Here is a 22687-nt window from a genome sequence, read left to right as displayed (position 1 = left end):
TACTTGATTTTAATCCTGGGCTGAGATCTTGCATGAGAGCGTCTGCCATCCTGCATGTGTTTGCTTTTCATTCAGCCTTCTCGGATCCATTTTCCCAATGCCTCGTGTAATCTATGCTATGGCGGAGGATGGGTTGCTTTTCAAATGTCTAGCTCAAATCAATTCCAAAACGAAGACACCAATAATTGCTACTTTATCATCCGGTGCAGTGGCAGGTAAGAGAGTTGACTTTTCCTGAGGAAAGGGGGAGCCTATGACGGCTGCGGAGAAGAGTTTACCCAGCGGTTTTCTGTTTCCATTTACGTATCCGCTGTTCGGTCGCTCTTTTGCAAGTGTTGCTGTTCTGAATGTTGTGCTGTGTTTCCGTGTGTCCAGCCATGACCTGTACATGCCTTTCTAGAGTCATCCTTAAAATAACTCACATGTGGATTGTGGATTTTTCTGTTCTAGCCTTCTGGGCTCTATGTTCCCTTTGCCCCGAATTCTGTTTGCCATGGCCCGGGATGGCTTACTGTTTAGATTCCTTGCCCGAGTGAGTAAGAGGCAGTCACCCGTTGCTGCCACACTGACGGCAGGGGTCATTTCTGGTAAGCTTTCCAGACTCGGGCTTCTTCTGCGTCGGCCTGGAGCGTTTGGGGCGCATGCGTGGACTTACAAAAAGGGTCTGCATGCCGTGCATGTAAGTTAAGAACAGAATCACTGATCAATTAGCATCCGAGCATTGAATTAACACCTGAAAATTGTGGTGGTGGTGGTGGTGTAACGAAATTCATCCTTAACTGACCTGTTGGGAATTTTTTTTTTATTGTTATTTTAACTTTTGGGGCTTCTAACAGACATACAGGGCTGTAATGGTTCTCCACTACAGATCACACAGTGCTTTTCTGATGGATGAACTGGCACATCCGATGATATCTTGGGCATAAGAGTTTCTTTGAAGAATAATTACTTCATTTCTGAAATACTAATTTAAAAATGATTCAATATTTTCTTTCTTGCGCAGGATGTAAGTTGAGTATTACTAAAAGACGATAGAAATTTTGAAAAGCTAAACCTTACCCATTCTTAAGTATGAGAAATGTCAAAGGTAATTTTAGTTGGCCCTTGTAATCGCTGCCTGGGCCCTCAGGGGGCGCTAAGAGGTACTGACACATTTACCCTCTAAACCCTACTAGGGGTCTGTTTTCCTTTCAGGAGTGTTGCTATTTATGTTAGGTTCAGAAAATCTGGATTGCCTACCTTATGGCATGTCTTAATACCCATGTAAAGTGCCTTTGACCAGATTCTAGCTCCATATCAAAATTTTCAGAGAAAATTTTCTACAGATAGAGAAAATGGCCCCGAAGTTACTGTTAGAAGAAGCAAGAGGAAGGCTTTGGCAAGCTTTACAGATAAAATGATAAACAATTTTGCCAGTAAAAATTCCAACCAAAATGTTCATTTTGTTGATGCTCTGAGTTGTTGAAAAATTAGGTTTGAGAAGACTTTATTATGTATCAAATGGGATTTTTGCAGATTTAGAAAGTATTTGCCTAAATGGTTTCACTTTGTAAACATTTTATTTTATTTTATTTTATTTTTGGAGAGTTTATTTTTATTTTTTTATTTTTATTATTATTATTTTTTTTTTTTGCTATAGGACACATGTGCTCACCAGAGAGACTGAGAGAGACAGAAAGACAGAAGTGAGAAATCACCCTCCAGAGGGGATGGCCATGCCACAATCCTTTCTCCTTTCAGGATTTTGAGCACGCACGCATATGCACCCAGCGTGAGTTTTTAAGATGCCGAATCTGGGACTCGAACCATGGTGCACTCACTGCATGGGAGTCCAGTGACATAACTGCTACACCATCTGCTGGTCCCACACTTTGTAAACATTTTCTGATAAATCTGGCACTTTATTAGATACATGTTGGAAAATCAAGTCTCTTATTTTCTCAAACTAAGACTGTCCCCTTAACAGATTGCCTTAGATGATTTAAAGCCCTTATTTTTATTAAATGGTGCATTTTAATATTGGAGATGATCACATATTTTATTTAATCCATAAAAAGTGTTTTCTCCCAGTAAAGAATTTGTCCAGTCCTACTCTACTTTACATTCAAAATTGTAAAAAGTTAATTTTTCTCAAGAAATATTTAATTTGGCATCATAATAGTTTATTGAAATTGTTAAAATAATTACGGTAGAATACTTTTTAAAAAAATGCTCTGTGATGTTATATTTTGTAATTTTGTGCTTCCACAACTTACTTTGCTTGTTTTTAGCTTAGATCAAGAGCTTGTGTGGATCATCAGTCGTTATTTTTCTCTCTCTCTCTTTTTTTTTTTTAGGTTTTTGCATAGAGCAAGTGTGCTTGCCAGAGAGAGAGAGAGAAAGAGACGCAGAAACAGAGAAAGTGAGAAATCACCCCTAGGGGAGATGGTCATACCACGATCTTTTCTCCTCCATTCTCCTCTCTGGATTTTGGGCACACAAACACACATGTAGCTGGCATAATTTTTAAGGTGCTGGGTCCAGGACTCGAACCTGTGGAGCTGGCCATGTGGAATCCAGTGCTTTATTCACCATACCACCTGCTGGCGCAGCTCTGTGATTTTTTTTTTTTTAAGCATGCTGAAATGTTAATAATCTAGTGTGTAGGTGTGCTGGCAATGAAGAGTTTCCAAAGTAAGGCACCGTGCGTTTGAAGTGCCAGTGTGGTATGCGTGGGCTGTTGGTTTAGGTGGCGCTCCCCTGTAGTGGCAGCTGTCGCCTCTATAAGATGGGGTGACCCTAATAGGTCAAACCATGAGAAATTGCCGGGAATTTTTATTTTTTGGTCAAAAACAGTTAAACACCAGCCATTTTACCTAACTAAACCTAACTAATTTCTCCATCTTATAGGATCAGTCACATGAAGATAAAATGAAATTCTAGCGATAGAAAGCTTATAGGGAGTCTAGAACTCATAGAGAGAGAAGTACCTGCTTGCTATGCTAGGGAGGCTATTAGTAGATGTAAGTTATTATCACTACTTTGATGTTTCAGTAGAGCAAATAGTTGCTAAGTACTGGTTGACCACTCAGCAGCTAACGCATAGTTGGCCTCTTGGCACTATTGAGATTTCGAATGCAGAACCATAACCTGAATCCTCAAACCTAGTTGGTCTGCCTGAAGTGTGTGACTTTAATCAGAGTAAATGAACCTACATCACCAACGTAATTTCATTGAAAATCATTAAAATGATCCTGAGTTGTATCGAACAAGGCTGATAAAAATAAAAATGATGATATAACTTCTGTAGTGAAAGCTCCTTCTGTATGAATGTCATTTTGAATATTTTTTTTTTAAAAAAAAAAAAAAGCTCGCCAATATTTTCTAGCAGTGTTTGTCTTCTGAAACATCAAAGACCATCATACAATATTTTTACTCTTTGGCCGGCCAACTTTTTCCTAAGGTAATCAAAGTAGATGTGTTTTGCACTGGTCAGAGAGCTGAGGGCTTTTGAAGTCTCATTAGCAGTTTATATGACATAAAGAAGGTCTTAGAGAACCTATTTCTACACTCTATTGACTCCTCATGTCAGCTAGTCGGGTCTGACTTGAGACTTACTGTGTGGGATTGTACCCATTTCTTGACCGTTTGTTTCACCTTTTCTTCGCTTTCCCAATAGCTGTGATGGCCTTCCTTTTTGACCTGAAGGCATTGGTGGACATGATGTCCATCGGCACTCTGATGGCCTACTCTCTGGTCGCGGCCTGCGTTCTCATCCTCAGGTGAGCAGCCAGGTGGTTCTGGGGTGTATGCCAGGCGGGGTGCTCGTAGTCTCATCTCACAGAGGGAGAGACCATGTGCGTGAAACATCCATGTAAAACATAAAGTGTAAGAAGACTACTTGGTCAGCTGGCCCTGTGGCCGGGTGGTTAAGTGAGTTGGATCCCACGTGGCCTAATGTGGTTTGAAGCCCAGCCCCAGTGACTTGAAAAAACGCTGTGCACATGGGGGTGTGCTCAAAATACTGACAAGACAGACATGGAGAAAAAAAGGATTGCGGTGCAACTACACCCAGTAGAGGATGCTATCTCTTCTCCTCCTCTGTCTCTGTCTCTGATGAGTGCATGTGCCCTCTGACAAATTTAAAAAAGAAAAATAAAAAGCAGCAACAGGAGCATCCTTGATCCTTAGCAAGTAATCAAATACAGTTGGATCATGCATGGTAGCTTGCCCCATGCGAAAAGCAATTTTTCATAATGTATGGCTAGTTGGGTCATAGGAAAAATCATGACACATTTTTTGCACAGAGGAATATAGAAGCATAGGTCATGGCTTTCATGATGACCCAGTATAAAGAACCTTCAAATACTGTACGTACTCTTTCATAATTCAACTGTTAAGATTTTGTATCAAGATTTAATTACAGGGGAGGCGGGAGGGAGATAGGGAGAAGACACAGTACCTCTAATTGACAAAAAATGAGAAGTTGTTTGCTGCCGTGGATGTGTGTGGTACTGTCTTTGTCTTGGTGGATACGCACCGTGGGCATGCTGGGAAAAGCCAGGTTGTACACGGTGAAGAGGGACAGCCATCCCATGTAAATAACAACAGCAGCAACAACAAAAAACATTTTTAAAAACAAAAATAAAGAAATGTAATTACAGAGGCATACACAGATGTTTCCTGGAAAAAGTAATTTACAAAAGTAAAAAACATGTAGCTAACGTGAATATCGATAGGAGACAGGTTAAGCAAACCAGGTGCCTTTATTCAGCAGACGCTTCTACGGCAGATAAAGTGATACTTGATGATCTGGTGAGCTGTATCAGTCTCAGGACACAAAGCTGCAGGTAGCACCTGGGCTTACTGAGTCACTACCTTAAATGTACAGGACGGAAGCAGACCTACAGAGACCTTACGAAATTGCACCAGGACACTAGCACAGTGATCAGCACTGGGGAGTGTTATCGTGGGTGGTTCTCATATTCTTCTAACTTTGTGGTGTCATTCTCAGAGAGCATATTTACATGAAGGTAAATGTTATTTCCAGAAGTAAGCAAGGGCTCCTCAGGGGTAGAAGAGGCCACTCCAGGGAGACTGGGAGGGCGCTGATATCCTGACACAGGCCGTAGAGAAAAGACCACGTGTCGGTAATAGAGGGAAACATCTGGGTAAACAGAGGACTCAGGGCAGACAGTGGGGAGATTATGCTGATATGCGGCTTTCTCAGGACGTGGCCGCCGGAGGGAATGCACAGAAACTTCACTGAAAGAGCTCCAGCACTGGGTAGGACATGAGGATTGCATCTCCTGCCCTCAGTGTGACCCTGTAAGATGGCACACTTCGAGGGTTAGGTGCTGCTGTCACTTCGGCCACGTGTCCACTTGACAATAACGACACCAATATGTTTTCGGGGTAGGTACCAGCCCAGCTTGGCTTACGAGCAGCCCAAATGTTCTCCTGAGAAAGAAGCTCTGGGATCGTGTGCCAACACAGCCTTGAAAAACGAGTCCCAGGTCACTGCGCTGCAGGGACAGGGCTTCAGCCTGCAGACCCTCCTCAGCCCCTCTGTTCTGCCCACACGACAGTCGGCTTCTCTCGTGAGCTTCCTGGTGGGGTTCCTGGGTAAGTCTCCTCCCTCGTCTTCTCTGTGTACATCAGACCCAGCACGCTGTGTGGGTGGAGCCAGAACAAAGGCAGGGCCTAGCCTGGAATATGGGGCAACCCCCTGGGCCCTGAGAGCTCCACTTGCAGGAGCACTAGTCGATGAGATCATCTTTTATTAGGAAAAACGTATCTTATCTTGATCATTGAAGAAAGGAAGACACTCCGTAAGGGGAGCATGGTGGGGGGACGAGTTTGCACACCTTGCAGCTGTGAACCTGCCCTTAGTGCAAAAGTATCGGGCCAAGGAACCTGCCAGCCACAGACCCGGGACCCACTGGGCGGAGAGGCAGCGTAGGGAATCCTTGTTCGCTGCCCCACCCTTACATAATCCTATTTTCAGTGACCTTTGTTGAACTGTATCTATGTGTCAGTCACTGGGCATTTGGGGTACCAGGAGAGGGGGTCCTCAGTCTCACTCCACTTCCCAGCCCTAGGAGGGTGAGTGCAGGGAAGTGTAGGGTTGAGAGCAAAGGAGGGACCCGTCATGCAGACTTGGAAGTCAGAGCCAGGTGGCTGCATGGTGACGTCAGCCTCTGGAGCAGGAAGAAATGATGCAGATTAGATATTATTCACTTTAATACTGACAATCCCTGTTTACAGTATTTTAAGATGGACCGACTTGGACTGGCTCCATGGCCTGGTGGTTAAGGCAACTGGACATTCCCAGACCCATGGCTTGAGAAGCACCCCAGAAACATGTGTGTGCATCTCCAGAACCTAGAAAGGAGGGCGGGGTGGAGAAGGGATTGCGGTGCGACCATTCCCTGTAGGGCTGCCTTCTCGTCTCTCTCTCCGGCTCTCTCTGGCAAGTGCTAGTGCCCTATAGCACAAAAAGGAAAGCAAAAAAAGAAGAAGATAGATGACAGTGTGCCGTCTCTCATTTGAAAAAGCTCCCCCCGATGACATGCCATCCATCTGTATGTTAAAGTCTGAGAGCAGCAAAGGAGGTCCCAGAAGGCACCTGGGCAAATACAGCATTTTAGGAGCCCAAAATTAGGAAGCTGACTTCCAAGGAGACAGCAATGAGTAATCAAGCCATGTTTCTTAAATCTGTGAAATTGGTCAGCAAGACAAACTGAAAATTGGACAATACAAAAAAGTGGGGGCGGGGAGGGTGGGGACGAAGCAAAGGCTTGGTGTGTGACAGAGATGTGGAGACCGGGGAGTCTCCTCAGAGCAGACTGAGCCGGAGGCCGAGGGGAGCACACTGACCATGTCCTCTGTCCTGTGCCTCGCAGCTTTTCTCGTGCTGGGCCTGAGTGTCCTGACCACCTACGGCGTGCGCGCTCTCGCCCGGCTGGAAGCCTGGAGCCTGGCCCTGCTGGCACTGGTGCTCGTTCTCTGCATTGCCACGGTGCTCACCATCTGGAGGCAGCCCCAGAATCAGCAGAAAGTAGCCTTCATGGTATGTGCAGTCGGGATTGGAGATCCTCCACACCTTGGGCTCCTTCTCCGTATGTTTGCTTTGTGAGTTATTTAAATAGGTGAGTAAGGGACCAGCTGACGGCATGATGGTTACGTCACTGGACTCCTACATAGTCAACCGCAGTTCAAGTCTTAGACCCAGCAGCTGAAAACTCACACTGGGCATGTGTGGATGTGCACCCAAGATCCCCATAGGAGAATGGAGGAGAAGGGATTGTGACATGGCCATCCCCCTCGGGGGGATGATTCCTCGCTTTCTGTCTGTTTCTCTGGCGAGCGTACATGTCCCATAGCAAAAATCTCTCTTTAAAAGATAGATAGATAGATGATAGATAGATAACCAAACAACCAATCAGCTTTGGTTGTCTAACGAAGACAATCAAAGATAACCAGTGAATAAGAACGTCAGTCTGTGACCCGTCCCTATTGGCACGGCGTCCTCCCTGCATTGGCTATCAGATTTCCTTTTGGAAAACTTCAGTATGCGCCGACTACAGTATTATTACAATGGATATATAGGTAACAGATTTCTTGGTAAATAAGCTTTATCAGAAAAAATAGCTAGACTATTTTACGTTTAGAAATCCAGTGCCCTCTTAGGAGAATTTAATATCATCAAAAGCCCTTCCTGCGCAAGTGAAATATTCCTGTCCCCTTGAACTAAGCAAGTTTTGACTTCAAGAGGACTTCCTGGAAGGCTCCTCCTGGATCCTGGTGTAACCAGAGTCCCAGTCCCAGAGGCATGTTCTGTTGTTGTCTGGGCCAAACAAAACCCCTGAACAAGTGAAGTCCTACACCCGTTGTGAATGGGTGATGGGGCAGCTGTTGAGCTGGTTGGGTGAATCCCCTGTCGCTTTGAGCTGCAGGAAGTCCCCTGAAATGGGAGTTTCCTTTCAGTAATCCTGGGAGGAATGGTTTTTATCCAGGTTGTCCTTTTTGGAAGAATATGAGCTTGCTGATGGCATGTGAAACTACGTATGTGGGAACTTCCAAAAGTCAGTGGGAAATGGGATTAACGTATGGGTATGTCCTGAGGCAGAAAGATTCTGAGATTGATGCGTCGTTTTTTCATAACACGCATGTTTTATGACCGTTTGGAAAACTCCACTTATGTCAGTTGCCACTGGGTTACAGTAATTCGGGGAATGTGCTTTCAAAGTCTGAGTATATTCAAAACAATCTTCTCCCCTTAGGTTCCGTTCTTACCGTTTCTGCCGGCACTCAGCATCCTGGTGAACATTTACTTGATGGTCCAGTTGAGTCCAGACACTTGGGTCCGATTCAGCATTTGGATGGCGCTTGGTGGGTCCCTTACGTTTAGCCTTCTGATCTTTGGTGCACTTTCTATTTTCTGCTCCATGATAAGAGAAATGCATCTTCTCCCCCTCCCTGAAACCAGAGGCTCTCATGTTTCTTCCTTCCTTAGTTGAAACAGCTGAGTACTTACTTTTTCAGATGCTATTATTATTTTGCCAGAGGGTATTTGCCCTCGTTAGAGAAAGAGAGAGAAAGAATCCTTCATGGTGAGTGGTCATACTACAATCCCTTACCCTTCATTTCTCCTCCTTTTGGCACGTTGCATACATACACACATGTGCCCAGTGCATTTTTCAAGCCACCAAGTCCAGGGACTCTAAACTGCATGTTCGGCCATGTGGGATCCAGCCACCTTAACCACTACTCCACTAGCTGGCCTGATACCTTTTTTTTTGTTTTTTTTTTTTCTTTTTTTGGAGAGGTTTTTTGCTATATCACACGTGCACTCGCCAGATAGAGAGAGACAGAGAAACAGAAAGCGAGAAATCACCCCCCCAGGGGGGGATGGCCACACCGCAATCCCTTCTCCTCCATTCTCCTCTTGGGATCTTGGGCATGCTCGCACATGTGCCTGGCGTGAGTTTAAGCCACTGGGTCCGGGACTCGAACCACGGTTGACTACGTGGGAGTCCAGCGACATAGCCATTATGCTAACTGCTGGTCCCTGGCCTGATAACCTTTTTTAATTCAAATCTTCCACAAACCCTGTAGAGCCAGGTGGGTTCTATTTTCTTCAACCTATAGATAAGAAAAATGAAGCCTAGAAAAAAATAATTTTACTTCCACCTAAAACTCTCAACCACTTTTCTAGAATAAACTGAAACAAAGCAAAATACAAGAAACATATTTTTATATATAAGTAATTATCTCACAAAGTTAAACATTGCCACCCACTTCCTAGTCACCGTGGCTGTTAATACACAGTTGTTTGGCACACCGTTCTTTGGCCTCTCCTGGTGACAGTGACATGTGTAAGGGATGCCCGTGTCCCCTTCATTGACACATGGCATCCAAGATACCTGATCATAACTGACACTTCACTACATGATTTAGAAGGTCGTTGGAAGACTCAATTCACATTTTTATTTGAAGTATAATATGCAGTCTTGAGAACAGACCTTTTTTTCTACATAAACATGGTCTGAAAAATATTCCTTAGGAGAAAAAACACATTCTAAAAATTGTCTGAGTGTTAAAAATGAAGAAATGGGATTGGCCCCGTGGCCTCCTGGCTAAGGGAGACAGATCCATTATCCACGTGGCCCGCTGTGAGGTTTGAATCCCTGCCCTGGGGGCTTGAAAAACACACCAAGCTTAGGAACCAGCAGTTAGCGTAATGGCTATGTCACTGGACTCCCACGTAGTCGACCGCAGTTCATGTCCCGGACCCGGTGGCTTAGAACTCATGCCTGGCGCGTGTGCGTGCATGTCCAAGATCCTGAGAGGAGAATGGAGGAGAAGGGATTGCGGCGTGACCATCCCCCCTGGAGGGTGATTTCTCTCTTTCTGTCTCTATGTCTCTGTCTGTCTGTCTGGCGAGTGCATGTGCCCTATAGCGAAAACCTCTCCAAAAAAAAAAAAGAAAGAAAGAAAAACACACCAGGCTCCTGTGCATGCATGCCCCAAATCCTAACAGTTGGAGATTGGATGAGAAGGGATCGTGGCATGACGGCATTGCAGGGGTACTCTCTCTCTCTCTCTCTCTCTCTCTCTCTTTCTGGTAAGTGAAAGTGCCCTCTGGAAAAGCAGAAAAAAAAAAAAAGAAAAAGGTGAAGAAGTGCATTCTCCCGGGAGAACATTATCAGGGAGAACGTCTGTGTAATATTGTATATTTACATTTCATTCTACTCAAGTGGCACGAAAAGAGAAGGGGGAAAGTCCTAAGTTCTCCGTCAGGTTTTCTGTATTAAGAGTTATTTCCTGACACACCTACACATTATTCCCCTTTCCAAGGGTTCCTGATTTATTTCGCCTATGGCATCAGACACAGCCTGGAAGGCAACCCGAGGGATGAAGATGAGGAAGACGCGTATTCAGACAACGCTAACGCAGCAACACAAGGAAAGGCTACCATGCAAGTACACGACCCCCACCAGAGGAATCTCAGTTTGCCTTTCATATTCCACGAGAAGACGAGCGAGTGCTGATGCTGGTCGCTCTGCAGCCAGAACCCCCACGTCCCATGCTGAAAATCCATGGCAGGATGTTGTCATTGTTCGAGTCCTCACGGGTTTGCTGCCTGCATCATCGTTCACCCTAATTTATGCTCACACCTCCAGACAGCATTGCCTCAGTGGAGAATTATGTGCCCGGGGAGACCTTCTGAGTTCTCTCTTAGTGATGAATATCCCCACAACAGTGTGAGTGTGTGCGTGTAAGTGTGTATGAGAGAGAGGGAGAGAGATTGGGAACGTGGCTATCCTGTCAGCTGGTGTTCTACTATAATTGTTACAGTTTTTTCCAGTGTTGTCGTTAGCTGGTGGCATGTACTGCACATCCCAACGTGGGTGCCAATCACCAAATGGAAGCGTGTTTGTATGTGCCCTATGCATGGGGGAAGAGGTGGCCGCTTTTCCTTCTGAGGCTTCATTACTGTCAATGTAGAGTGTGCTAAAAATGCAGCTACTCATCGCAGTGTGTGTCACTGGTTGGGGTAAGAGGAGGGGTGGGAGTGGGCCTGTTCTGTGAATCATACGTGCCAGCAGTGGGTTTAGTACAGAGGTTTTCCCATGAGCTTTGACTGTTTGCTGAAACTTTAACCCGTCGGAGTGTTTGCTTCTGCTGTACACGGGGTCAGAGTGGCATTCGTGTCACCAGATGGCATTCTTTTGAACTCCTGTCCTTAAATATGAGGCCTTCACCATCTTGAATGATGTATCCCCTCAACCCTGTCTCAGGCGTGAGAGAGGTACTGTGATTCACTCAGGACCCTTTAAGCTGCAAAGTGAAGGTGGGCTCCGTGGCCAGCAAGGGGCAGTGATGGGAGACGTGGGAAGATCAGAGAGGAAGCCGCATGCTTACGTCAATGGACACCAAGCATCCTTCTCGAAGAAATCCATTAAAGCAAGCCCAAAGGGTCTTCCAGATCATGCCGTGGGTGGAGTGAGTCCTGCTTTTCCCCATTACTTAATAACTCATCACAGTGCAGTTATGTGAACTTCATCACAAACAGACTTCACTCCTTGGTTTCTGTTATTGTCTCGTCCTAGGCAGAGGGACTCCGGTAGCAAATTCTCTTTACTCCACACAAAAGAAGAAAAGCCGAAGGGGTAGGAAAAGTTCTCCTTATCTGATATTAAAGTGCCTATTCAGGTATTAAAGGGCATTGCGCCCCATTGAAGGGGTTCAGATCAAATTGACCTCTATGTCTCTGTTTTCCTCCCACCGCCCCATAAATGATTTAGTACTTTTTATTCTGTCTGCTCTTAAATGGCCACACTAAGCCTATTAATACAAGCACTAAAGTCACCCATCAATGCTTGCGGAATAAAATATTTTGGTCACGAAGATTGTCATTTAAAATTTCAAGCTAAAGTTAAGCCCAATTGAATCCAACCTATATATTCACAGTAACCCTAGAATCTGAGTAAATCCATTTTATATATAAGATTCCCTCATTGCTCTGTTTTATTTTGTAGGGTTCTCTGTTAGTGGACTGTCTGGGCAGGGCTTTCGCTTCTCATGAATTATTTCTTGTACAGATGTAAACAGCTCGTGAGGTGAGGCTGGAGATGAGACCGTAGAGCGGGTGACATTTCCAGGCACAGCAGTGGCCGTACCAAGCATGCTAGTTGGCCTGTGTGGTCGAAAGGCAGGGAAACTCCTTTTCTGATGGTTCTTCCAAGAGATCGGTTACCTTCTTGATGTCATTTAGAAGCAAGTGGTGATTAGTTTGTAGAACTAGGATTTCGTGGGAATTGAATATCAGAGAAGCAGGTGAGAGCCTGAATTTCTGGCTGCTAGGGTTTTGGTATCCTGACACAGAACTCATTCCTGACATTCCACAGTTTCCAGAGTGCGCATGGCAAAATCCACAGCCAGGGATTCTCTTTCAGGCTGCCTAGAGGAGACCCGGGATAAGCAAGGGTCAGGAGTTTTTGTAACAGTAGGTGTGATCCCCAGTGTCTGTCACGCAGCTGTTCACAGAGAACCGCTTTTCTTCCATAACCAATCTACAACGGGCCCTTCACAGGAAATGTGAGTCTCATCTGTGGAGACTTAAAACCTTTTACTGTAACAAAACCAAGACATGCATTTAGGGTGTGCAGCTGCAACTCATGCCCACTGGGTTCGATTTGGAACAGAATTCAGGTAAAAATTATTTTTCCACATTACACTGAAACACTTTGCAAACACCAAGAGCTAGGAAAAGATGCTTTGTCAGTGGCTGCTTTGCGTTCTGTGAGATGCAGTTGGATGTGCGTGTGCATGTAAACACATCTGCCCACGTATGCCAGTGCACATGCAGACGGGCGTGTGTGCACATGTGTATTTCAAATGTCAGTGTATAAGTAAGTTGGGTTTGTGATGGCCTGTAGCATAAAATACCCAACCAACGTGGAAAAAAGTAAATGTTTTCTATGGATAGAGATGCTTATACAAAATGTTTAGGTTTTAAACTATTTTAAAATATACAGTTTTATATGTATATTTTCTATAGATAGAATCTTTTAAGAAATATTTATAATGTTTCTAATATAAAATCACTTAACTCTAGTACATGGTAACAGGTGCTTTATAATCTGAAGCAGGGTAGGGGTAGGGACACTAGGATATTCCTGTTTTCTCGTTTCTGTTGTTTTCTGACATTTCCGTGTTTAAAAATAGCAAAAATTAGTGGAAGCCAATCCTACCAACTCTTCCGCCATTTTTCTGTTCTGTATTTGGCTTCATAAGCTTTTTTGAACAAAGTGCTTTTACTTTCTTAGAATTACCAAAACGTTTTATATAGATTTGGTTAGTAATCAACCTCATATAAATGCCCTCTTTGGGGAAAAACAGACAAGCACATATTCTTTCCATTGTCTTCGTGTAAATGCAGCCTAAATGACTTCTTTTTTTTAATACGAGGAAGTGTGTTCTCAACATTTTCAGTCGGTGGGAGTATCTCATGAAAGCACCTTAGTTTTATACTCTTAAAAAAAAAAATGAAAAAGACTTGTGGGTTACCATATAAAGCCAAGGCCAGACCCACAGTCACAAGATGACTCTGGAATCTCACATGTGCAAACTGTTGATGAGAAACATTTACATTAGAGCCTTTGATACTAAAATACAGACATTTCCCCCAGAGAGAAACATCAGGAAAACTATGACAGAAACATCATTGGAAGTATGTATTAGATAAAAATATCAATATATAAAACTTTACTGTTACCAATCACAGTTGATAGAGAATATCAGTTTCAGACTTACCTTCCTTTAAAAGAGCCTATCTTCTTTCTTTATTTTTTTGGAGAGGATTTTGCTATAGGGCGTGTGCGCTCGCCAGACAGACACAGAGAGACAGAGATAGAAAGCAAGAAATCACCCCTCAGGGGGGATGGTCACGCCGCAATCCCTTCTCCTCCATTCTCCTCTCAGGATCTTGGGCACGCACGCACACGCACCCAGCGTGAGTTTTAAGCCACCGGGTCCGGGACTCGAACCTCAGTCGACTCCATAGGAGTCCAGCGACATAGCCATTACGCTAACTGCTGGTCCCGAGCCTATCTTCTTTTGATGTTTATGGAGAAAGGATTTTTTTTTTTAACTTTCTATCTTTAATATTAGGCCAAGTATTTTTCTAAGACCTGGATGTTTGCAGGTAGTTGTTAAAAATGTTTTTTACCGAATCACCCTTAATTAGAATCTATTTCTACCAAATGATCTCCTCTGTAAATGCTTGGCATGGAGAATGACAGAGAGAGCGTATCAGCTGCGTTTTCCGTCCTCTCGCCCAGCATCTGAAATGACCCAGGACGTGATGAAGTTGCGCCAGGCTCCAGCTCTCCTTTCTCTGTAATGCTGTTCATGGTTTCCCCGGTCTGCTTCAAGTGACTGTTAATTAACACCAAAAATACAGTTTCCACGGGACTTCAAAAGATCAGGTTCAGAGCGTCCGTGGCAATGATTAAAATTCCCCGTGATTACTGAGGGGGAGGATGGGGCACGGGGACACTAACTGTTCTTTCGCTAGTGCCAGAAGAGTGCGTGCCTTCTCTGTACGTTTTCTGCTTTGTAACTTTCTCTAGCGTGTCCTTCCATACCACAGGAAAAAGTTCCAATGTCCCTGGAGTACATAACCCCAGCCAAGGTCATTGTTAAGTCATGTACATGTGAAAATAAAGTTGCTTGACTTGTTTAGCTGAGATTCTTTTCCCCCTTGTGTAATTATATTGAAACACTTTCAAATAACTCTGGTTTCTGGATTTTGAGAGTCCTAGTCTGTTACTGTTGTCGGTTTTTGTAGTATTCGTCATTGTGTCTTGTGTACACAGTTTAGTCTCACTGGTTTCAAATGCATCTGGTTATGGTTTAACCCACTTGGTTACACCACCTGCTGGACGCACTGTACTAGCTTTTGTTCGCCAGGGCTGAAGACAGCTGCTGTGATCGGTGGGTCTAGCAAGCCTTCCCTGGCCACCAACAGCTCCATGGAGATCAGAGTAGGACCCCAGGCTGGTTCCAGGGTCAGACCACCTCAACGTGAGAATGTCTGCCACTGCCCCTATTGGGTGGGGCCTTAGATTTTGGGGGTGCATATGAAGTGGTAGTTCGGGTCCTTAATTTCAATTCCAAATATTCCATAAGTATGTCCATATGAATAAGGACCAAGGAACCTCCATGACTCCTAGGAGGGGTGGCTGCTTCCTAGAACTGGCTCACTAAGCTCTGAGCAGCTGCAGTTCTTATATCTGGGCCCTGACAGCCCCCCAGTACAAGTGCATGGCCAAGATCCAGCCCGTAAGAGCTTCGTATTGCCAATGAGGTGGACTTCTCTGGCCCACACCTGGTTGACGGGCTCACTGGTGTCCATGAGGGGTACCCTGCTGTTTTATTGCTTTATTTTGTTGGCATTGTACGTAATAGAAAGTTGTTGATAGGGCCCTACAGAAGTTCTGTGTCTGTAAAAACCAACCAGATTACATTGGTCTTGTGTGAATGTAAAGATTTTTTGTTTAGTAGGCAATTTTAGATTGAAATGTTTTTAATGATCATCAGTGTTCCTTTTTACTTAATGTTAATAATCCAACTTCATGTTGGATTATTTTTTAGAATTTGTAATAAATAAAAACTGTTGCTGCTTTACCACTGTAAAATAGGCTTTCTAATGTGACCATGTATTTTTAAAATAAATTTTAATATGACTTGTCATCATGTAGTATGCATGTGTGTCGCACACACCAAAAGAGATTATTTCACACCCGATGTAAATTCCATTTTTATTTGGGAACCTTTAAAGTTCAGAAATATAGGACAATCTTTATTGAAACAATTATATTGTTAAGAAGACTTACTTGGGACCCTCATGTCCACTCTTTAACTCCCAAGTCCTGTTAGATAAGGGAGCCATGTAGGGCTGGCCCCATAGCCTAGTGGCTAAGAGAACCAGATCCCACACATCTGTGGTTTGAATCTCAACCCGAGAAAATCCCACCAGGTGCATGTGTGTGTGCCCCAAACCCCAACAGCATGGCGAAATGGATCATATTGTAACCCCACCGAGGGCTGCTTTCTCCCTCTCTGTGTGTCTTTCCATCTCACCCTGACAAGCTCACATGCTCTCAAAAAAAAAAATGTCTTTACCTACCCTCAGTCTTCATGGCGGATTCCAACACATATCAGTGGCTCCTGAAGCATACCCTGACAAGGTCGCACATACGGCATCCTACCACAACTTTCGTGTAATGGGCCGGTTACTTTGGCAGTGCTATGGTCTACAAAAAGCTCTTCAGTGTTCTTCCGACCAGTCAGTATTGGTCAGTTGCGTTTAAGATGTCTTTTTCATTCTAGTAGATAAATATTTACCAATGTCAACTCTATCCTCTGATAGGGAGGAAGTCATCAAAGAGCGTTTTAACATGATTTTAAGTTACTTAAAATGACAGGCCTCAGTCCAGCCCATGATCTGATGGTTAAGATAGCTGGATCCTGGACCAGCAGTTAGCTTAATGGCTATGTTGCTGAACTCCTACATAGCCGAGGACAGTTCCAAGTCCCAGACCCGGTGGCTTAAACTCATGCTGAGCATGTGTGCGTGCGTGCCCAGAATCCCAAGACGAGAATGGAGGAGAAGGGATTGTGGTGTGGCCATCCCCCTTGGGGGTGATTTCTCCTTTTCTGTCTCTCTTTCTCTGTCTTTCCAGCGAGCACACGTGCCCTATAGCAAAAAAAAAAAAAAAAACTCAAAAAAAATTTTAAAAAAAGATGGCTGGATCCCACAAGGCCAACTGCGTGGTTGGAGTCCTGGACCCAGCAGCTTGAGAGAAACACTGGCCATATGTGTATGCCCAAAATCCCCAAAGAAGGGAGAGACAGAGGAGAAGACATTGCGTTGTGGTTGCATGGCAGGCGCTTTCTCTCTTTCACTCTCTCTGTCTTTCTAATGAGCTCTTTTGCCTTTTAGCAAAAAACTTTAAGAAAGATAATGACAGGCCTCATCAACTCAATTTTAAAATAATCTCTGTGTACATAGTCGGTTCCTATTGATTCTAGTAAATTGATGAGAACATTGGATTTTTTAAAAGGATTATTTATTTTAACTTTATTTATTTTATTTTGACCAGAGTGAGACAGGGAAAGGTGAGAAAGCAAGCCACCAGGTCTGAAACTCAAAACATGGTCATCCTTGTGGGAGTGCCCAGCGTCTTAACCACCACCCCACCTGTTGGTCCCCAAACATTGGATTTTAAAACATCAGTTTATCAATTTAACCAGCATTGAAAACTAAGCTGGAGGCCAGCAAGTAGCATGATAGTTAAGGTGTTGGACTCCCACATAGTCTACTGCAGTTAGATTCCCAGACCTGGTAGTTCGAAAATCTTGGTTTTGGTGCCTGCCTGTGCTCCATCACCCTAAGATCACAAAATGGAAGTAATCCCTGAGGAGCTGTGCCTGGGCTATGGGTCCAGCCAGGAACCCCTAGGGATAGAAACACACCTTAGTGATGTTTAAAGAATAAGCCACTGATAGGCTTCCTTTTGGGGCAAAGGATTCAAAGTCTATAGATCACTGAAGGATGATGCTGAGGAGTCCTCATCTATGTGGAAAGACTGATTAACTTCATCCTACCACATGTCTTTAAAAGTTCTCAACAACAGGGATCAGCAGTTAGTGTAATGGCTATATTGGTGGACTCCCACGTAGTCAACCATGGTTCAAGTCCCGGACCCGGTGACTTAAACTCATGCCGGGCACGTGTGTGTGTGTGTGTGCCCAAGATCCCAAGAGGAGAATGGAGGAGAAGGGATTGTGGCGTGGCCATCCCCCCTGGGGAGTGATTTCTCACTTTCTGTCTCTTTGTCTCTGTCTTTCAGTGCACGCACACACGCACCCTATAGCAAAACCCTCTAAAAAAAAAAGTTCTTAAAGACATAGACAATAGCTAATTATCACTTTATCTCAACTTGTCTTTTAAAGTAGGTCAAGTATAGGTAAACTGTATTTGAAAAGACTCAACTCAGTATTGATTTACTTATGTGAATTTTTCTAGTAACAGATTAATAGTCACCTCTTAAATATTTTTAGGTACCAAAGATTTCAGATTCATAGACTCTGGTATAAAAAGACACAAAATCTCAGCAGGACTGCAGCTCCCTGAGGAAGAAGGCCTATTTCTGGGTTCTGGGTTCTGGGTTCTGGGTTCCTTAACCCAAAACAACTAGAGCACTGTCATGGTTCAGGATTCTAGGACTCCCCAGTAACTGCATTTCCAAGTTATCAGAATTTTCTCCCACCTGACCACTGGTACCTGATAATTCTGAATGCAAGGACCATCAGGCTTAAAATACCAATGTCCCTGGGACAGATAATTGACTTAAATTGGTACCGAGGTATAAATCACTGATAGTAAGTTTTTGAAAGAACATTTTAACCATGATGAGATACCACCTAACTCCAGTCAGAATGGCTAAGAGTAAAAACATAAAGAATCATCAGGATTGGTGAGGCTGTGGAGAAACGGGAACTCTCTTACACTGTTGGTGGGAATGTAAATTAGTCCAGTCACTACGAAGAACAATGTGGAAGTTCCTCAAAGACCTACAAATAGAACTACCATATGATCCAGCAATACCACTCCTGGGTATCTACCCAAAGGATAGGAATACATTCAGTCAGAAAAAAACACTTGCGAATCCATGTTTATTGTGACCTTATTCACAATTGCTAAGACATGGAACAACCCAAATGTCCACAGATAAATGGATTGAAAAAGTGTGGCACATATGCACTGTAGAATACTACACAGTCATTAAAAAAAAGAGACCTTGATATTTGATGTGGATGAATATGGAAGATTTATTGCTAAGTGAAGCAAGCCAGACTATGAAAGAGAAGCATTGTATGTCCCCACTCAACATACACTGAATGTCAGCATTCTATGGCAGAAGCTGAAAGATTGGAAGGTATAAAAGTATCAAGAGCAATGGTGATACTGGAGATAGTGTGGGAAGAGAGTGGGGAAGGGGGTAGGGTGACAGGGAAGGAATCAAGGGGAAAAAGAAAGAAAGAAAATATTTTAGGGACCCAAAATGGAAATTTATCTGTTGATGACAATGTGTATGGTAATATCTTTGACTGAATCAATATATAGTGTATTCATGATGGGAAAATTCATTTGGTATGCTGTAATACAGAGTGATTGAAGGTAAAAAATAAAAATAAGTTTTTTTAAAAATAAAGCATTTAGAGCAAGTAAGTAAAAGATAACAAATAGGCAAGATACTGTTAAAGTAGGAAGGAGAGACAGACACCATTAATGAAAAAAAGGAGAAGGCTGGAAGGAAAGACTGGAAGTCTGACATCAGAAATTTTCTATTTTCTATTTTAGCTTAGCAATAACCCTCCTTCCTTGCCATGTAGAAGCTCTTCCCACTAACAGTCTGGTGGTGCATCTTCACAACATGTCTTGTCCTGGACTAGAAAGGTCATTGGTTTTCTCTCATTATGACAATAAAGTCCAGATCCTTTTCTTACTTTGGGAAGTCTCTTGAGAAATGACTCCGGGAACACTAAAAATGGCGTTTCCATTAGAATGAGGTTTTCAGTGAGTGCTACAGTTACTTAAAACCACTGAAGCTAACTTTTTTCATTGTTGCCAGTAGACTCTCATTAAGTATGGAATGAAATAAAAATTTCAGAAGTTTTATGATTAAGAATTGTTGGGGACCAGCAGTTTGCGTAATGGCTATGTCGCTGGACTCCCATATAGTTGACCACGGTTCGAGTCCCAGACCCGGTGGCTTAAATTCACGCTGGATGCGTGTGTGTGTGTGCCCAAGATCCTGACAGGATAATAGAGGAGAAGGGATTGCGGCGTGGCTATTCCCCCTTGGGGGGGTGATTTCTCACTTTCTGTCTCTCTGTCTCTCTTTCTTTCTGGCGAGCGCACACACCCTATAGCAAAAACCTCTCCCCCAAAAAAAATTGTTTTAGCCACAACAAAGCATTTCTACCTTTAAAAAAATGTATCAGAGTATGCTACATGTTCTGCACAAAATAAAGGCAACATTTTATTAAAAATATTTAATAGCCCCTTTCTGTCCTTTTTTTTAGGAGTGATTTTTGCTATAAGGTGTGTGCGCTCACCAGAGAAACAGAGGCAGAAAGCAAGAAATCCCTTCTCCTCCACCCTCCTCCTGGGGTCTTGGGCGTGCACGCACATTAACTGGAGTGAGTTTTAAGCCACTGATTTCAGGACTCAAAAACAGTGAACTACTTGGGAGTACAACAACATAACCATTGTGCTATCTCCTGGTTCTCCCAACTCTCCCATTCTTTTTTCAGGCCCTCCCTGTTAAGCTGCACCGCAGAGTGCAAACATTAAATTAACTATAAGGCTTTCTTTCTTTTTTGATCTGGAGACATTAAAGACCTGTGCTTCTGTACAATGTAGATTTCAAAATGGAGATTTTTTTTTTATAACAGCACAACCTGAGATTTAAAAAGACATGAAATTGTCACCATAACGCTTCGTGAAAATGAAAGGAAAACAGTGGTTAACGCCAACCTGATGTACACTGGGAGACGTCAACGTACATGAACAGGCAAATAACCACCCAGGCCCTGCTTAAATGCTTGAAATGACTGAAGGAATAAACCCTGGAAGCTCTTCAGGGTTTGTCGTTCCTGGGACTTTAGTTCGGTATGATGCCAAAAATATACAAGCATTCTGCAGGGTATTGCGCTACTTAATCTCAACATTTCTCACATATTGGTAAGATTCTGGCATGAGAATAGATTTAAAGACATAACTCCATACTGCATCATTTCAGGAAGGGTCAGTGTGTACAAATAACGAACCACATCCGATGCTGAACAGCAAGAATCTTTTGCTAAGTGTCCACATAGGTTGATTATAACCCAAACATAGAGGTTGTAATTCTGTCAAGTTTGTGGCCTGGTGAAACTGCTTTTCAACACTCCTATGGAAGCTTCATTAGAGTTTTTCACCAAGCCAACAGGTTGGCTAATAGGTATGACAACTTGGGTCCTGTCTCAAAATCCACTTCCAAGGAAATAACATCAGAACCCCCCTCCCCCGTTTTATTGAACGCAACAGTTGTTTCTATGACCTGGAGTCTTGGAAGCACGGATGCATTTCAGGACAATACTTCTCAAATATAAAAGTTGCTTGTTGCTAAAATGCCACACCACTTTTGTCTTATGCATTGTACTGCATCTTCATATTTCATTCCAACTAGCACTGGTGCTCTCCCACGGCCTGCAACACAAGGAACCAGGTTCTTCACGAAACTTAACTTTTACAGGACTTAGCCAGTCATCAGTAATCTGGTAGGATGGTGGTTCACCATCACCAAAAGGCCCATCGAGAACACGGATGCCTTCTTTCTCCACAAGAGCGGCGTCGTAAGTTGCCTCGCAGACCCTTACTGTTGTGGTAGCTCCATACTTACGTTCTTCTGTAAACTAGCTTAAGGCCACCTTGGTTGGATGGTGTGTAATAAGACATCTCATGTTCTTGTATGTGCCTTTTACTGGAGCTGGGCAGTTCATTGGAGGTATGTTAATTTAGTTAAAAAACACTCAATAGAGTTATGAGAGAATTTTAAAAACTGAATACAGAAATGATGCCCAGAAATTACAGTCTCCTTCTATCTACTGCACTTGAAATTCTCAGTGCTTTGCTATGAAGTTGACCATAATGGGAAATGAAATGAATCTCCTGACCAGAAGCAGCAATTCTCCAATCCAGTAAGAGGCAATATAGAAAGCAGTACATTGAGGTCTACCCCATCCGGGTCAGAACCCCGGTCAAATGCTCTGCAGATCTCAATTCGACTTCTGTGTCCAGGCTAACCTCGCTTGGGGGGCTTCTCGGTGCAGTAGCGTGAGCTTCCGGGTTCACTTGCTGCAGAGACCGAGCTGTGCCTGGCAGTAATCTCCACTGTCCTTCAGAAACTTCACAAATGTGCTACCAAGGACACCACAGAACTGAGGAATATGTTTACTCATTGAAGATTGTGGCCTAATCATACAGCTGATCCTGAGGCAGTGGTGACAGAGGTAGAAGTGGTGACAGAAGTGGAGGTGGTGACAGAGGTGGCAGTGGTGGTGGCGGCTGCAAAGCAGAAGGTGGCAGTGGTCGTCACGGCGCAGCAGCTGCAATGCTTAAAGTTAGCTCTTATTAAAGCGTTGAAACACTAAGTTTTGTGAAATTTAGTTTACCTAAAATCTTAGATAAACTATCTTTTTAATGTAATTTACCTTTGCTGTATTTCTATAGTTAACAAAGATGGGCAAGTTAAATGTCCTTATCTGGGAGGTGGTGAGGGGATATTCGAAATTTAAACTTTTTTTTTTTTTTTTTGAGAGATTTTTGCTATAGGGCGCGTGTGCTTGCCAGAAAGACAGAGAGAGACAGAGAGACAGAAAGCGAGAAATCACCACCCCCCAGGGGGGATGGCCACACCGCAGTCTCTTCTCTTCCATTCTCCTCTCGGGATCTTGGGCACGCACGCACACTTGCCCCGTGTGAGTTTTAAGCCAGCGGGTCCAGGACGCGAACCGCAGTTGACTACATGGGAGTCCAGCGACATAGCCATTACACTAACCGCTGGTCCTGAAATTTAAACTT

At 43.6% G+C, this 22687-nt stretch overlaps 1 protein-coding gene across 4 annotated transcripts in view; it reads left to right on the top strand.

The window, feature by feature from the left end:
• Positions 1-13648, top strand: part of SLC7A2 (solute carrier family 7 member 2) — a 69590-nt gene extending 55942 nt beyond the window's left edge. For 3 of the 4 annotated variants that reach the window (XM_014588270.2, XM_014588265.2, XM_006149696.3), the window contains 6 exons: positions 76-215; positions 3659-3761; positions 5399-5604; positions 6885-7051; positions 8265-8373; positions 10342-13648. In XM_014588270.2, the coding sequence (XP_014443756.1) occupies positions 76-215; positions 3659-3761; positions 5399-5604; positions 6885-7051; positions 8265-8373; positions 10342-10535 (919 nt within the window). In that variant the 3' untranslated portion in view covers positions 10536-13648. Of the gene's footprint in view, positions 1-75; positions 216-450; positions 588-3658; positions 3762-5398; positions 5605-6884; positions 7052-8264; positions 8374-10341 lie in introns of all 4 variants that reach the window. The other variant, XM_006149693.3, reaches the window with a different exon arrangement.
• The last annotated feature ends 9039 nt before the right edge of the window (positions 13649-22687 follow it).

The sequence above is a fragment of the Tupaia chinensis genome, unplaced genomic scaffold, assembly GCF_000334495.1.
Source record: "Tupaia chinensis unplaced genomic scaffold, TupChi_1.0 Scaffold000271_1, whole genome shotgun sequence".
Lineage (NCBI taxonomy): Eukaryota > Metazoa > Chordata > Mammalia > Scandentia > Tupaiidae > Tupaia > Tupaia belangeri.
This window is presented reverse-complemented; position numbering and strand designations above follow the sequence as displayed.